This window comes from Ascaphus truei, chromosome 4, assembly GCF_040206685.1.
Source record: "Ascaphus truei isolate aAscTru1 chromosome 4, aAscTru1.hap1, whole genome shotgun sequence".
Taxonomy (NCBI): domain Eukaryota; kingdom Metazoa; phylum Chordata; class Amphibia; order Anura; family Ascaphidae; genus Ascaphus; species Ascaphus truei.
The window spans coordinates 12771864-12789767 of NC_134486.1; the positions used below are offsets into that span (position 1 = coordinate 12771864).

The 17904-nt window shown below is 45.4% G+C and overlaps 1 protein-coding gene across 1 annotated transcript in view; it reads right to left on the reverse strand.

Annotated features, from left to right (window-relative positions):
- The window catches only part of LOC142491847 (vomeronasal type-2 receptor 26-like), a 31421-nt gene extending 16802 nt beyond the window's left edge, over positions 1–14619 (reverse strand). Inside the window, exons 1-2 of the mRNA XM_075594664.1 lie at positions 13984–14619; positions 12171–12294 (exon numbers count right to left, since the gene is read on the reverse strand). Coding sequence (XP_075450779.1) covers positions 12171–12294; positions 13984–14619 — 760 coding nt within the window. The remainder of the gene's footprint in view (positions 1–12170; positions 12295–13983) is intronic.
- Between the last annotated feature and the right edge of the window lie 3285 nt (positions 14620–17904).

Here is a 17904-nt window from a genome sequence, read left to right on the forward strand (position 1 = left end):
CCACTGTGTCTGTGCGGAGTCCGTATTGAAAGCCTCAGGGATGCCAAGGTGTTAGAACAGGAGGGATACTGCAATTCTGCGTGAGTACCCACATCCTTGGCTAACACAAGTCTATCCGGCAATAATTTGCCAGAACCTAGACTCTTTGGAGCTGGGCAGCAGGTGGGCTCAGTATGCAAAAAGGCAGAAGTGTCAGGTTGGCACATGCCCCTTTACAGACTGAGAAAAGGTGCCCTCCCGGCTTTACAATACCGGCAAATCGGTGATTGGCTGGAAGGAGAATTCCCATGCTCTTATAGGCTGCACTGGTTAGTGAATGAGAGCCTGAAAGACTTAAGTGAGCTTGCAGCCAATTAGGAGCGCAGATTTCAAGCGCCAAACCAACAGCGGCAAATTCAAAGATGCTCTGGACTAAATAGACGCAAGCCGGCTTCAAGGATTTTGAACTCAGAAAAGTTTCTAAGTCCTGCCTTTGAGAATGTAGTGATCGCATCTGTCGCATCTGGCATTGCATGCCGAAATCAGTTCCAGGACTTTCGTGAGTAACTACTGTACCGGTCAAGGAAAAGGGCTCATAAAGTGGTAATTTTTGAGAATTTCATTCTGAGGATAGACTTATTCGTTAGCCCCGTTCCCAGTGTCACGGTAGACAGAACTTTTAATATCAAAATTACCCGAATCCTTTGACTGAGCAAAGCAAGAGATAAAATAAATTGTGAATTATTTACAGAATGAACACACACACAATAGTTGACAAAAAACACTTGAAATACACTTACTGGGACGGGGCAAAACGAAATCTTCTACTTCCAAAACAAAATCTTTAGAAATAGAGTCTCCAGGCAAAATTTTCCAGGAGCGGGAGTTGTGCGCAAACAGAGCCGAAAACTGTCTTTGACTAGTGTAGAAAAGGGGGGGGGGGTGATAGACAGCACTCTGACACACTGACTCAGCAAGGTTGCAGGATGCACGGAACAGGAAGGGACCCTAATTCCCTTCAGAAGTACTAACAAATCAAAATATAGTACCTGCACTCTCTGTCTCATAGCTACAGATATAAGCAAATACCAGTGTAGGGAATATGAATAATTTAATGACACTAATAATAAACTGAAAATATAGCAACAATAGCCAATACGCCAATGCAAGTATAAATATCACCATAGAGAAAATCAAAAAATAAAAGGGGGTAGAGGGGAAAGAAGGAGGAGGGGAAAAAACACAAAAGAAAAGCAAAAAATCACAAAAATGGAAAAAGGAAAGCAAACTAGGGGGGCGATGTTTCGAGGGGTGACCTCTTCATCTGGCCCATTCCCCCTGGTCCCAAAGGGTCCCAGAGGTACTTCCCTAAGCCTTCCCTCCCCACTGTCAAATAATCCCACACTCAGCTAATGATATAAATCTAAAGTCTAAATAGGGCAAATCACATAAGCAGATATCAAATATCAAAACCAGGAAGAGGGTTTGCTTATACTTGTTCAGTGATAGACATCTGATATCTGCATATGTTCTGTGTCTTTTACAATATTCTTGTATTTACATTTATTGTTTGATATTTGATATCTGCGCACGAAACGCGTTGGGCCTTTGAGTATCATTCATCAGCTTTTAACTGACAGATGAGCAGATCGCTATAGCAGTCCCTGGAACAGCAGCAATTTTGGATTTTGGATTATATTGTCAGCGAGACCCGGCGAGGATGGGAGATTCGGAGCGGTGTCCCGCCCCCTGTGACGTGTATCCGGGCTGTGACGCAGTTCCGGCCGCGAGCGGAGGGCGCCTCGTGGAGCGGAAGGCAAGTCTGCCTATACTTACTGAGGAGTCACCTGCGGGGAATCACATACAGGCACGCATCCAGTATCACCCACCGCCGGATCATCTTTAATCCCTATATCTGCGCTTATCCTGAGGACTGGCTGTAAGTAGGATTCCGGTTTTGCACAACCGGATCCTGGATCTGCTCGCAATCAGTTGCTGAATTTTATTGTGTTCATTAAAATAAATTGTTATTAGTCAACCTACATGTTTATTGTTGTATGTGCCTGTTTGTTTATGTGTTACATGTTCTAACCATATTTAGGTACACTATGATCTTGTTCTTTTGTCTCCCCTGCATATCATACATTGTTTGCTGCTGAGGAATCTGCTGTCCACTGGACTTGATTGTCATCTATTGGATATCCTAAGCCATCCATTGGACTTTTATTTATCCCACTATTTGGACTCTAAGGCGCCGGTCTGTATTGTTTTTTCTGGTCTGGTGAAGTGCCATCAATTTTTGGGATACTTCTTCACCTAAAGACATTATATCTTATTGAATATTCCTGCTTTCAATTGCACTGGGTCCAATACTTGACATAGCTTTATTCTATTTCTCCTTATCTTGGTTATACATTGATATTAATTGCCTACGTATGTATCTAACATGCTGAAGCGCTGCTTCTGGGATTTCTATCCTGCTTTTCCATTTGATTCCTTCCCCTGCCCGGTCTTACTGTTCTGGTCTGTGCTGAAGCATGGAGATTTGGCGGTGAGCTGCAAACTGCTCCTGTTACTGGTGTACTGCATGCTATTGATACCTGCTGAAGAACACTCCCCTGGATTCTGCAATTCAAAAGTGAGTTATACCTGTGGGTTGCCATACCCCTTCATTCTCACTACATGGGACATTTATTGTACAATTCTTTATTGGTGCCTGTGGCATTAAGTACTAGTCCCTTAAACCCTATTAGGGTAACTTTATTGTGTTATTCAGATTATTGGGAGCTTCTCAACTGCAGATGTTACGAATACACTAAGGACTTGTCTTTCTGATGTACTAGCGTTCTACACATCTATGCTTTCTAGGGAGGATTTTATCCGGAGGTCTGTGTTCCTCATGTCTTCTGGAATCTGGGGGGATTCCTGAGTACATGTTTCGAGGTAACCCGCAACACTGGCCCCCTCATACCCAAACACACCCTGACAAATTTTACCATAAAATCACCCCTGAAACTCACGCCCTGCACTTCTCCAATGGTTGGCACTCCTGGAACAGTAAAAATACACATACATCTTTATTACAAATGCAGTTACATGCCATGATTGGGTTGAAGAGCTGACAATCACAATTCCCCAATATGGTTTAGGGGCACCCTGCCGGGCATAATACCTTTATTTACTGGCCTGGGTACCCCTTCACCATCACACCCAGTAGGTGTGTTAACCTTGTAAATTGTGTTACATTGTGTGTATGTCTTTTCGTGAAATAAATTACAATTTATTTTACCTCCTTGTTTCGCTCAATCAATGATCCCCGTATAAAAAGGTATTAATAAACCTGGTCTCCTGTGACACCTAGGGGCCCCCAGAAACCAGTGGGGAACACCTGAGGACCCCCGTACACCCACAGGAACCACCCGGGACCCTTTGTGGCCCCCAGACACCTGCGGGGACCACCCGGAGACACCTGCTGGACTCTGGTATCAATCATGTGTATAAATAATTCAATTATGGTTTTATGTGGGGGCAAAGGGGATGGGTTGTGTATTGGTGGGTAGTACATATTGTAATGTTTATTGGGGTCAGAGGGGGTGAATGAAGGGCCAAGTACCTACTTCACCCACACCCACTGCCTTCAATAAAGCTGCTGTTGTTCCTTAACCCCTCCATTGTCTTTGCTTTGCAAAGGTAATGAAGTTGAATGTTAATGCATTTTCATCCTTAGTGACTATTTAATCTGGATTGTTAGAAACGGTAACAGTTGTAGCAGTGCCACAAAATAATAATGGAAGCTGCAAAATTCAGCAGGCAGCAATCTGCTATTTGTAATTGCTTCCGTGGAAAAACCCCAGTGTGCGTTGACTCTTTGTCATGTGGTAAAAGTTTAGGGACAGTAAATCTTGGAAATATACATAATTCACAGTCACTTAAAACAATCAATGAAAGGGTGCAGAAAAATGTAAGTGGACACATTTATTGGACACTCCATCATTAGCAATTTAAGCATTATGAGCCTCACGCATTACACTCACACATCAAAGTTCAGTTCTTTTAGTGCAAATGTCTGATGAAGAATAATGTTAATTGGTTTTTAACAGCAAAGCAAATACAGCACTAACAATTAAGGTATTTTATTCTAAGGCATATAGAGACAGATTTCTCAGAGTAAATTGGTTATAAAGCAGGATTCATGATGCTGCACTCTCTTGCCAGAAGTCCTGATACAGAACATGGCGTTCAATCTTGGTGTTACTGGACATCGGCGAAAATTGACCGGAATTTGAATACACTGCAGACTAGCCAGTTCCCTTCAGCTGCGGATTTTGGTGGAGATGTTTAAAAAAAGGCTGATTCTTTTTTTCCCCTGATCACTAAAGATCTGTCCCGCAGAAAACGCTTAAAATGGGGCTATGGTAGAGAGTGGTGTAATTGTCTGTCAGCCCAAAGGATTTCAATAAGAACTATATTGAGTTGATAAGTCTAAGGTAGCGTGTGAGCTACTGGTGTCCGGCCCACCAAGGATAAGAAATAGACATGGCAGAATTTTGCGGTCAAATTTCAATCTGCTGAAGATTGGCCAGCTCCTTTTAGCCGCGGATTAATCCATTAATCAGTCACAAAAATGCAGATTTTTGTATTTTTTTTTTTTTTTTATAACTTCAAGTTTATTGGAATATTTTCAATATAAATAGCATCGCAATACAAATAACACGAACATTCACAGTATTACAGTCATGTACGATACTGCTACATTCTCCTTCTGGAGCCACAAGCGTTCATGCGTTGCACATGATATCTCTAAAACCAGTAGGTTAAACTTGGGGGAACAACACAAAAAAAAAGTAAATTAAGGAGGGGGAGGGTGGGAAGGAGGGAAGGGGAGGGGGGGGGCGCGGGCACGCTGCACTGCCACTTTCCCATAGGTGGCTGGTAGATTTACTATACACCGTTTGTTTGCCGACTTCTAGGGCCGCGCAAAGTGTTCACATGGTGTGTCCTCAACTAGGTCTCGTAGTCCGTTCCGCTTACTTTGTACGAGAATGCACTTGGAATAATCACTGCCATATCGTGGCTACCTCAACCCCCGGGATGTCTGTCTGTTCCAGCCAAGGCGTCCAGACTTTTAGATATTTTTCACCAGTGTTATTGACCAGACTCGTCAATTTCTCCATCTGGCATATGTACCATAATCGATTCCGAATTTTTGGGATATTTGGGATCTCTGGTTGTTTCCACATAGCTGCGATCTCGCACCTCGTTGCTGTTGCAAAATGTGCAACTAGTTTATTACCTGATTTTGAAAGACCCTTCCATGGTCTGTTCAATAGGAACAGCCATGGATCAGGGGGAATTGTGAGGTCAAAGATCCTCTGGATCCAATGTCTAATTTCATCCCACAGGTGTGAGATCCGAGGGCAAGACCACAGCATGTGCAACAGGTCCGCCGATTCTCCGCACTGTTTGGGACACAGCGGGGAGTATCCTGTGACAAACCTTGATAATTTTAATGGGGTGAGGTACCACCTCATCAATACTTTATATGCATTCTCCTTCAAAGTAGTGCATATGGAGCTCTTGGCAGTAGCCTCTATTATAGCAGTCCAGTCGTCCTCCTCCAATTCCTCCCCAATATCTGTTTCCCATCTAAGTTGGTACGTCAGTTTTTGTCGTTGCTGTGAGCTCCCAGAACCGATCACTTCTCTATAGATGTGCGATGTAAGTCCCTGTGTGTCTGTTTTCGTCAGACAGAGCTTTTCGAATGTGGTTAATGGTGGGAAGGGGGAGTTTTTGGCGAAGAACGCTCGTATCTGGAGGTACCGAAAAAATTCGGAATGTGGGATGTTTTTTTCAGATCTAATTTGTTCGAATGATTTAACTCTGTTCGGTATACCCTCCAGATCTCTTAACCTAAGATATCCATATTTTTTCCAGGGCCCTGCGGCATTTGCCACTAGTCCCGGTGCAAAGTTAGGTTTGCCCCACAAGGGGGCCATCATAGAGCGCCTTGTGGTCAGGGTATGTTTATATTTTGTGGTCTCCCATACCGACAGTGAGTTGGCCACCGATGAGAGCGGTCGTTCAGCCCATTTAATAGCTGTTTTGGGTAACCATAGCAAATTCTCTATCTCTAGTGGGGCACAAGCCCTCTTTTCCAGATCCACCCATCTTTTCAGATCGGGGTTGGTCTGCCATTGTGTGAGTTGACACAATTGCGCCGCTTTGTAGTAAGAGACCAGGCAAGGTACCGCTAGGCCTCCTGTCCGGGTGGTTTTTTTCATAATTGTCTTATTTACTCTAGGTTTTTTCCCTCCCCAGATAAATTCGGAGATATCAGACTGAAGTGAGAGTATATACTTCAGTCTAAGTGGCACTGGTAGAGTCTGAAACAAATATAGGATACGGGGGAGGAGATTCATCTTGACACTATGTATCCTTCCTATCCAGGAGATCTTGTAGGGCGTCCATTTTTTAAAATCTGCTTTTAGTGTCTTGATTAGTTTGGGGTAATTAGCATCATAGACGCCCTTGTAAGATTTAGTGATGTAGATCCCTAGATATTTAATATGTTTTGGTTGCCAATTGAAATTAAAGTTCAGACTCAGTAGTTTTTCAGTTTCCTTTGGGAGGCTGATATTCAGGGCCTCTGATTTGGTTTGATTTATTTTGAATCCTGATATTCTATTAAATGTATCCAACAGGTCAAATAGGTTCGGCAGGGAGGTTAGAGGCCTGGAGATTAGCAGCAGTATATCGTCTGCGTACAGGGCAATCTTATGTGATTGTGAATGCACCGTAATCCCTGAAATATCCGGGTTGTTACGGATTTGCGCAGCTAAAGGTTCCATACATAGGGCGAATAACAGGGGTGATAACGGGCACCCCTGACGTGTGTCGCTTTTAATTTGAAATAAATTAGAGGGGAAACCCTGATGTATGACCTTGGCTGTGGGGCCCGAGTATAGCGACATTATCGCCCCACTTACCCTTTCCCCAAAGCCGAATGCCCCAAGCGTCTGTTTTAAGTAGGGCCAGTCAATCCTGTCAAACGCTTTTTCCGCATCCAGACTCAACATCATAACGCTTAATTTCTGATTAGTGGCTATTTCTAGCAGAACAATGATTCGTCGGGTGTTGTCCGCAGCTTGTCTACCCATTATAAAGCCAACTTGATCTGGATGTATGAGTCTGGGCAGGATAAGACTTAATCTATTGGCCAGTAGTTTGGCGTATATTTTAACATCTGTATTAATTAGGGAAATTGGTCTATAACTTTTACAGTCCTGCGGATCTTTCCCAGGTTTATAGATAACTGAGATTGATGCCTGGAGCATCTGCTCCGGGAACGGGGCTCCTGCTAATACAGCATTATACATTCGGAGCAGCCATGGGGCAAGGTTCTCTGCGAACGCCTTATAATACTGCCCCGAAAACCCATCTGGCCCCGGGGCCTTTGAGGGTTTAAGGTCCGTGATGACCTGGGTAAGTTCTTCTAATGTGAAATCAGCCTCCAACCCCTCCCTGTCCTGCTCGCTCAGCCCTGTTAGGTTGGAACGTGCTATAAAATCTTCCGTGGCCCTTGCCGTTTTGGAGTTATGTGCCACTTTCTCTCCATTATATAAATTTTCGTAGAATGATTTAAATTCCTCGACTATGCTTTTTGGGTTGGATGTGGAGGAGCCGTCCTTCAGACGCACCGCCTGTATGTTATAATTAGGCTGTCTAGTGTTTAGTTTGCGCGCTAGCATGGTATCCGGCCTGTTCGCCTTTTCGTAAAATTTCCTCCGTGACCAACTCAGAGACTTATCAGCCTGGGAGACCAATAGTAGGTTTAGTTCGATTTTGATGTTCTTTAACTCCAATAGGACCCTCGGATCCTGCGTCAGTTTGTGTCTTGATGTGAGGGAATTTAATTTGGATTGGAGGGCTGCTATCTTGTTATTACGCTCTCTCTTTCTACGGGCGGCAATACCAATTAAAGTGCCCCTTATGGTTGCCTTATGGGCCTCCTAGAGGGTGAGGTCGGAGCTCACCGAACCATAATTAGTCGTGAAGAATTTATCTATCTCCTCTCCGACTGAGTCGCATATAGCTGGGATCTTAAGGAGTGACTCATTTATTTTCCAATTTGCACCGGGTCTATCAGGGCGAATTTGGTTGCACCTCAGCTCTATAGGCGCATGGTCTGACCATGAAATATCATGGATCAAAGCCTGGGCGACCAAGGGAACCAGTCTACTAGAAATGAAGAAGTAGTCGATTCTGCTATAGACGTCGTGGGGGTGGGAGTAAAAAGTATAGTTTTTTTCTGTGGGGTGAAGTTCCCTCCAGATATCTACTAGCTGGGCTTTCTTGAGACCTGATTTTAGGGTGTCAATCACTTTCTTACGACCGTTTCTAGAAATTCCCGTTCAATCTAGCTTGGGGTTCATAGTAAGGTTGAAGTCTCCCGCTAGGATTATCTGACCTTTGGCTACCTGCGTCAGTTTCTGAAAAAAATCCTTGATAAATTTGTGTCCTTGCTCACCCGGGGCATACACCGAGGCTATTGTCAGTGGCTGTTCTTGTATTGAACCCACTACTATTAAGTATCTGCCTTCATTGTCTCTCCTAATCGTGTCCAGTGTGAATGGAACCCTGTTGTGGAAGATAACTCCGACCTCTCTTTTTTTTTCTGCAGCGGACGCCCAATAGAATTGTGTGAATTGTCTATCTAGGAATTTGGGTACACTGTTACGGCTAAAATGTGTTTCCTGTATTAGGAGGATGTCGGCCTGTTTTGCCTTAAAATCTGTAAAGGCGACTTTTCTTTTCGTAGGGTTGTTAAATCCCTTTACGTTTATAGATATAAAATTCAGCGCCATATAGTTAGGTTGGTGTCTGGGATCTGCGTAGAGATGTTATGGTTCTGAGGCGGTCCAAATCTGGGCCTCCTATTATCGTGAGTGTGACCTGTGATAGGTATGTGCCCCTGGGTTGGCCTTGCCCTGCTCTGATGGTAGGCCCGCAGCCCCAAGGATAGGGAAGGGGGGGAGGAGAGGGGGAAGGAGAGGGGGAAGAACTGGGTAAATAAAAAGAAAAAGGGAAAAGCCTTGTCTGGGCTGATCCAGAGTCGGCTCTTATGCCCTGTTTGTCGGACCGCCGACTGGCACCCATCAAACGGGAGTGCCAGTCTTTGTGGGCATGTCCTCTGTAGGGCGTGTTGGCTCCCATGGACTACCTCCATGAGATACCTTGTGAGGCACCGGCGAAGACCAAAGGTGTCTCGCACCGACATTGAACTTTGTGTGTGTATTGCGGCATCACATAACATTCTTTATTACAACTTCAAAAAGTAAAACAATAACTATAGACTTAGCGTAATTCAGCTTCGGCTCCACGGGCGCATCCCGGCGCTAGGGGGCCTCCCCAGACCGACGTCTCCCCACTCCCGAAGTTAATGCCTCTGTGGGATTCTGCGTTGGTGGCTTACGTATCCTCGCTTGCCCCATCCGTAGATCTCATGCGGAGTGGGGGCCTGTGTCTCGGTCACGGAGCTGTCCACCGAGATGGGACCCCATCGAGGGTGCCCCCGAGCACCCCGATACCCCGCCAGCCGACCGCCGTGAGCGATTCCTGACCCTAAGGTAGACAAAGTGCATTAATCAATAGTCATCATGTAGAGTCAAAGTCATTAAGGTTGAACGAACAAACCTGGGTCAAACATGAACCCAACAATAATCTATCTCTCTTGAGCCTGTAATGTCTCCTATATGCAACATCCCTTTAAGATGTATATGTGTCAGTCTGGCCTTGGCAGGAGCACCCCTATGGCGGAACTTCTTTCTCTCCCTTAACTGCTCTCCTCTCAGCCTAGGGCGTATTGCTCATCTCCCCCTGCATACTGTTAGTATAACCTGTGGGGGGAGGGGTGGAGGGAGGGGGGTGGAGGGGTTAGGGGCAAAAGGTGGGGTGGTGCAGAGGAGGGGAAATGATGTGGGGGGGTGGTGAGGGGAGAGGGAGGGGAGGATAGTGGGAGGGGAAGGGATAAATGGGGAAGGTTAAGGGGGCGGAGGGGGGTGGCGGGGAGAGCGGAGAGGGGGGGGGAGAGGAAGGAGAAGGGGGGGAAGGCGGGGGGGGATGGGGCAGACAGGTGGGGGGGGGAAGGCAGGAGGGAGGAGGCCATGGGTAAGAGGAGATAACAAGGGAGAGGCGGCAAGAGGAGGGGGGGGCCGAGAGGGGGGGAGCGGCACGGGTGAGCATTTTCCAAACCCTTCTGATGCGTCGCCAATGAAGGGCTGCCCCCTACTCTGAGGCCCGCCCCGGGTTCTCAGGGGAGCTAGCCCCTCACAGCCGCCGACCCCCGCCTCAGCATCCAGTCCCGTTTCCCCCCCTCTCCCATCAGGCTCAGTGTCCCTCCCTCCGCATCCGATACCCTCTGACCCGGAAGTCTCCTCAATGGGTGGAAGTGCCCGAGCGCCAGGGAGTCTTGATGATGACGTCGCGGTGTGTGCCGGTCTGGAGCTCCTCCCTCCTCCTGTTCGCGCCTTTATCCTGCTTTCCCGCTCTCATCTTCACTGCCTGTCGGAGAAGAAGGGATCCGGCGTCTCCCAGCTGCAGTATTCGGAGAAGATCACCAGGGGGGGACATCGCAGGAGTACCCATGGCCGGCCATTTTGACACGAGGGAGGGAGACATGAATCAGGTCCCTTTAAGAGCTCTACCAGACCGGCGGAGCTGTGTAGAACTCGTGGTTTCACAGGGTTTCCTCCAGCGCGGCTCCCACTCTGTTCCGGGACATCGACGGGGTCGGATCAGCCTCGGATTCCAGGTAAGGTGGATGAGAGGGGCCAGGGCTGTGGGGGCTTTGCTGTAGTCCCAGCTTCTTGAGGAAGCTGTTGCCGTCCTCGGCCCTCCGTAGGGTATTCGCCACACCGTTCTTCACCACTAGCAGGGCAAAGGGAAACAGCCATCTGTACCTGACCCCCCTGTCCTGCAGGGTTTTAGTTACCGGTCCCAGGCTACGTCGTCTTAGGAGGGTAGCCGGGGATAGATCCTGAAAGATCTGAAGCTTGACACCCTCATACTCCATGGACCTGGCCTCCCTGGCCATCCGGCAAACTGCATCTTTTATTTTATAAAAATGAAAGCGTACTATGATATCCCGAGGGGGGGCTCCTGCCTGTGGTCTTGAACGGAGGGCTCTATGGCACCTATCAAGGTGCAAGTCCTGGGCAGATTTATCAGGCAGTATATGCTCCAGCCACTGCTGAACAAATTCCTCAGCGTCTGTTACTGTCTCAGGCACCCCACGGATACGGACATTATTTCGTCTGTCCCGATTTTCGGTGTCCTCTTGTTTGTCTGAGAGGTCACGGAACTTATCCTGTAACTGGGCTACTGTTTTGTTTGTCTGTTGGATGGCCCTCGTGTTAGCGTCCATTTTGGTCTCTAGGGACCCGGTCCTCTCCCCCAGTCCATCGAGGTCCCTCCGCAGATTCCACAGCTCTCTGTTGAAGAACTGTTTCATCTCTGCGCAGAGCTCCCTGAAGTCTTTTCTAGTTACTGGTTCATTGTCATCCGCTCTTGCAGCCGGCCTGGCAACCTCAGCCTCTGCTGCCATCCCTGCTGTAGGGGGATCAGGGCTGTCTCCTGCTGCAGGTTTTTTTTAATTGAAATAAGTCGTGACCGAGGGGTCTTTCGGCTTTGCTTTTCCCCGTGCCGGCATCACCAGGTATTCCCCTACTTGAATTCACTGGACTGATTCGTGGGGGGTCACTTTGATTGCCGCTTTTAATAGATTATTGTGCCGATGCGAGCAGAGCTAGAAACCTAAGCTTCCATCTACTCTGGCTTCACGCATGCGCCTCAGATTTTTGTATTTTTAACATTGCAAACGTGTTTTTTGGATTCCGTATTTTAGCAATCCGTGGACTGAATTCACAATCTATACACACACACACACACTCACACACACACACACACACACACACACACACACACACACACACACACACACACACACACACACACACACACACACACACACACACACACACACACACACACACACACACACACACACGCACACACACTTGCTTTGCCCATTTCTAATTAGAACATTTGCTATTCTGATTAGCAACTCTAGCAGTGTGACCTAAACCAGGTGATGGGCAGCAAAACAGAATATGACTGAGTTAGGGGTTACTAACCAGTGCTGTTGGAGATCTCCCCCTCTGTGCATTGAACACAGTCATAGCAGCATCTGGGTCTTCCTTCCTGCTGAGCTTTTCTGTACCCAGGCAGGCAGCTCTCAGTGCACACAGAGCGGGGTTTCTAAAAAATACAATGGAAAGTCATGAGTCACATATAATAATGTTTTATTTCTAGCATTGCGCAGAATGAGTAATACAGCCTTTCCCTGTTACAAAGAATGTGTGTATCTGTCCTGCGCTTCAGTGTGCAGTGTGGCAGTCTGAAAACGTGTCAGACACTGAGACAGCGCATGAGGGAGCTCCGCTTGGCCACAGAATTGACCGGTGCAGGGGGCTGTTGTTAACTTACCTCACCTGCATCTCCGGGTAGGGGCCTGCTCACCTCGGCTGCTTCTGCGTGCCACCGTCTGGAAGGGTACTGGAAACAATGGAGGATTCGGGCGCAACTGCGCATGTCTGACTCAGAGAGGCTGCTGGGATCTTCAAAAAAACTTTATTGATGGAACACACAAGGGCTAGCACCGCATTCTCCCCCTCAACGCGTTTCACCCTTAGGAATAGGGCTTCGTCTTGGAGTGGGGAGAAGCGGAAGCTGCCTGTTTAAATACAGAAAAGCCCGCGAAAACGGGGACATTTAAATTGCAGATTAAAAACATTAACCCCTCCAGCGCTTGTACCTGTAATCAATGCTAAACAATTAATTCATGGTTATGACAATGTAATTGCAGTATTAGTTAAGAATATACTGTTTGTATTCAGGTCAATCATTGGGGATATATGAATGAATAGTTAAAAGGTTGCTGCAAACACTGCTAGTGCATAGTTGAGTCCCATAGATAACAAGAACAGTTTATATCTTATCATTATGTTTGTGTATTGGATTATACTCAAACAAATCTAATACATTATTGGTACTAGATTAAACTGTAAACTGTATTTAAGCTGATTAAACATCATTTGCTGGGCTCTCAGCCAATGCATGAATAACAAGAGGAGATATGGTGAAAGAGGGGGAGGGGGGGGGGGGAGAGTAAGGAGGGGGGAGGGGGGGAGGGGGAAGGGAGGGAAAGGGGGAGGGGGGGGGGGGGGAAATGGGAAAGGGGGGGAGGGAAAAGGGGGGGGGGGTCATAGAGGAGGGAAAAATGATCATAGAGAGCAGCATATTAAACTGTATGCCTTCCCCCTAAGGGCATTGTATCTTGACAGTTTATTTAGAAAGTTAAAAAACTTTAAGAAAGAAAACTTAAAGAAAACAGCGTAAATCCCAATCAATGTTGAGTCCGTTGGGCTGTAGAGAATTAAGTGTATGTATCCAGTGTGCCTCTCTCTGATGTAAAATCCTTAATCTATCCCCTCCTCGGGGTGGTAACACAATGTGTTCGATGGCACAACATCTGAAATTCTCCACAGTACCCAACGGACACACATTGAAATGCAATGGTACCGGGTGTGTAGTATCATGTTTTTTGATTAGTCTAAGGTGTTCCATTATGCGGATTTTTAGGACTCTACTGGTTAGTCCTACATATTGTTTATTGCACCCGCATTTTAACAAATAAATCACAAAACTGGTCTGGCATGTTATAAAAGTTTTGATGGGAAATGTACGTGTTTCATCGTGGTTCGAGAAATGCTTGGTCTTAATCATATTAGGACATATTTTGCAGTGCCCACATTTGAACGAACCAGTGAGTCTAGGAAACATAGACATATTAGTTCTATTAAGGTTGGTTGGCTTTAACATACTGGGCGAAAGAAGGTTCCCTAATGTGGCAGCCTTTCTAAACACTATTTTGGGACCCATACTAACCAATTTGCCCAAAAGAGGGTCTAAAGATAGGGTGGTCCAGTGCTTGTGTATGATGGCTTTAATACAATTGGCCTGCTCACTATAATTGGTTATAAAGAAAGGGGTTCCCGTATCCTCCGCCCGTGTACCTTGTGGTTGTTGGCGAACATTCATATTTATGAGTTGTTCTCTATCGGTGTCTAAGGCACTTTGATATGCCAGATCTAGGTCCATAGCATTGTACCCCCTTGACAGGAATCTCTCCCTCATCTCGCCCGCCCTCTGTTCAAAAGATCCCAAAGTGGAGCAGTTCCTGCGTAACCGCAGGAACTGTCCCTTCGGAATACCTCTGACCAGAGGGCGTGCGTGACAGCTTTTAGCGTGAAGCAGTGAGTTTCTGGCATTTTCTTTTCTGTAAATGTCAGACTGGATTTTGTTCTCCAAATCGACATATAAATTCAGATCCAAAAATGTAATTTGGAATTTGTCATATGTATGAGTAAACCTCAAATTCAATATATTATCCGCCAGATACTCAAAAAACTTCAAAAGCTCTTCCTCCCCACCACTCCAGATCAAAATGAGATCATCAATATAGCGCTTGTAAAACGCTATATGATGTCTGAATGGGTTTGAATCTCCAAACACGTGGGACATCTCCCACCAACCCATGAATAGGTTGGCGTAGGAAGGGGCAAAAGACGTCCCCATAGCTGTCCCACGTGTTTGGAGATAAAACTGGTGATCAAAAAGAAAGAAATTGTGCGTGAGTGAAAATTTGATACTATCTAAGAGAAAAGCTATATGTGCTGGGGACAGAGTGGAGTGGTTGTGCAGAAAAAATTCTGTTGCAGTGAGACCATGTTCGTGTTTGATAATGTTGTATAGGGAAGTTACATCTAGGGTGACCCAGATGTAATGTGTGTGCCAGCTGATGGGAGTGAGTAATGATAAGATGTGTTTGGTGTCTATAATGTGAGAAGGTAACGAGTGAACAAGTGGCTGTAAAAAGTGATCTATATATTGTGAAAGGTGTTCACCAGTGAGCCTATACTAGAAATAATGGGTCTACCCGGGGGTGCAATCAGTGTCTTGTGAATTTTGGGTAGGTGATGAAAAATAGGGGTGATGGGATCTGGAGTGGTGAGGAAGTCCCGCTCATTTGGTGAGAGGATGTGTAACATCTCACCTTCATCCATGAGGTCCAAGAACTCTCTGCTGAATTGGATGGTGGGGTCCCTGCCAAGGGTACGGTAGGTATCGGGGTCGCTCAGCTGTCGCTGTGCCTCTGCTACATAATAATCTCTGTCCAGCACCACAGTTGCGCCACCTTTGTCCGCCTTTCTCACTAGAATAGAATCGTTATTAGTTAATGTTTTTAAAGCTGTTCTTTGTTCCCCCGTTAGATTATCTTGTTGAAGTCCCCTGGTTCCTATACCTTTGGCTAGGAGCAATAGATCTCTTTCTATGGCTTTCTGAAAGATATCGATGTACTGCCCCCTCATAAATGAGGGGTAGAACAGGGATCTCTTTTTAAACCCAGAATTGATACTGCCCAGAAATTCTACCGGGTCATCAAGTGTATTATTCTCATTGAAGAGATCCATAAGATCCTGCTCCCTGCACTGGTCTTCAAAACCTAGGGGAATTGAAACAGGGTTAATGTCAAATATGGGTAACACTGTATTGGGATTTTGATTCCTGGAAAAAAAGAAGCGTTTCAATGTTAATTTGCGTGTAAATTTGAATACGTCTACCATTGTAGAAAACAAGTTAAATTTGGTACTTGGTGCAAAAGAAAGTCCAAGGTGCAACATGGATAGTTCTGATTGTGTCAGTTTATGTTTAGAGTTGTTTATAACATTACTGTTCTCCATTGTTAAGTTTTTAGCCTCTTGGATGGCATCCCAATGTGGGTTCTTTCTTCTGCCTCTTCTCGTCCTTCCCCGTTTTTTGAGGACTTCTGTGTGGCTGGTCTGTTGGCATATATCATCTCACTTGTTCCTGCCATCTCGTCCCCTGACGAGGGGTTGAAGTCACTCTCGGAGAATGAGAAGGATACAGCATGTGAAGAAGAATCATTAGTTTTGTTTCCCTTAAGGATTGATTTACCCCCTCCTTCTTTATTGGATTTCTTGTATTTGGGCTTGCCTTTGGTTCTAGATGGTAATTTCTGCCACATGTAAATCTGGTGCAAATCATAGTCCGCCTTGTCACGCTCAAATTTTGACTGTTTATTGAGCATAATGGTTTTCTCTTGTTTATTAAGTTTGCTAGCTGTTTTATTGTCTAGCTCCTTGAAATTATCCATTATTGAAAAGGCTTTCATTTTTCCTTGTAATTCCAAAATTTGTTTGGAAACTATTTTGTATTCTTGGGATTTTTGTCTAATAATCAGGTCCATTAATTTAAATGAACAGTCCTCAAGAATTATGCACCATTGTTGTTCAAATTCTACATTGGTAAACCCAAAGGAAGGGGTTTTGGTATGACGTAAGCCTCTGGGAATACGTTTTACACGTATATAATTTTCCATGGTCGTTATTTCCCACCAAATTCTTTGTCTTAGGAGTAAGCATTTCTCCAATTTAATGAAATGTAACTTGAGGTCCGCTGTGTCCTCACATAAAAATTCAGGGGTGTTGCTAAAAATAGCCTCTGCTCTATAAGTGCGATTGGCAGTGTTGCAGCAACTAAAAAAATATGTCCTAATATGATTAAGACCAAGCATTTCTCGAACCACGATGAAACACGTACATTTCCCATCAAAACTTTTATAACATGCCAGACCAGTTTTGTGATTTATTTGTTAAAATGCGGGTGCAATAAACAATATGTAGGACTAACCAGTAGAGTCCTAAAAATCCGCATAATGGAACACCTTAGACTAATCAAAAAACATGATACTACACACCCGGTACCATTGCATTTCAATGTGTGTCCGTTGGGTACTGTGGAGAATTTCAGATGTTGTGCCATCGAACACATTGTGTTACCACCCCGAGGAGGGGATAGATTAAGGATTTTACATCAGAGAGAGGCACACTGGATACATACACTTAATTCTCTACAGCCCAACGGACTCAACATTGATTGGGATTTACGCTGTTTTCTTTAAGTTTTCTTTCTTAAAGTTTTTTAACTTTCTAAATAAACTGTCAAGATACAATGCCCTTAGGGGGAAGGCATACAGTTTAATATGCTGCTCTCTATGATCATTTTTCCCTCCTCTATGACCCCCCCCCCTTTTCCCTCCCCCCCTTTCCCATTTCCCCCCCCCCCCCTCCCCCTTTCCCTCCCTTCCCCCTCCCCCCTCCCCCCTCCTTACTCTCCCCCCCCCCCTCCCCCTCTTTCACCATATCTCCTCTTGTTATTCATGCATTGGCTGAGAGCCCAGCAAATGATGTTTAATCAGCTTAAATACAGTTTACAGTTTAATCTAGTACCAATAATGTATTAGATTTGTTTGAGTATAATCCAATACACAAACATAATGATAAGATATAAACTGTTCTTGTTATCTATGGGACTCAACTATGCACTAGCAGTGTTTGCAGCAACCTTTTAACTATTCATTCATATATCCCCAATGATTGACCTGAATACAAACAGTATATTCTTAACTAATACTGCAATTACATTGTCATAACCATGAATTAATTGTTTAGCATTGATTACAGGTACAAGCGCTGGAGGGGTTAATGTTTTTAATCTGCAATTTAAATGTCCCCGTTTTCGCGGGCTTTTCTGTATTTAAACAGGCAGCTTCCGCTTCTCCCCACTCCAAGACGAAGCCCTATTCCTAAGGGTGAAACGCGTTGAGGGGGAGAATGCGGTGCTAGCCCTTGTGTGTTCCATCAATAAAGTTTTTTTGAAGATCCCAGCAGCCTCTCTGAGTCAGACATGCGCAGTTGCGCCCGAATCCTCCATTGTTTCCCTGTT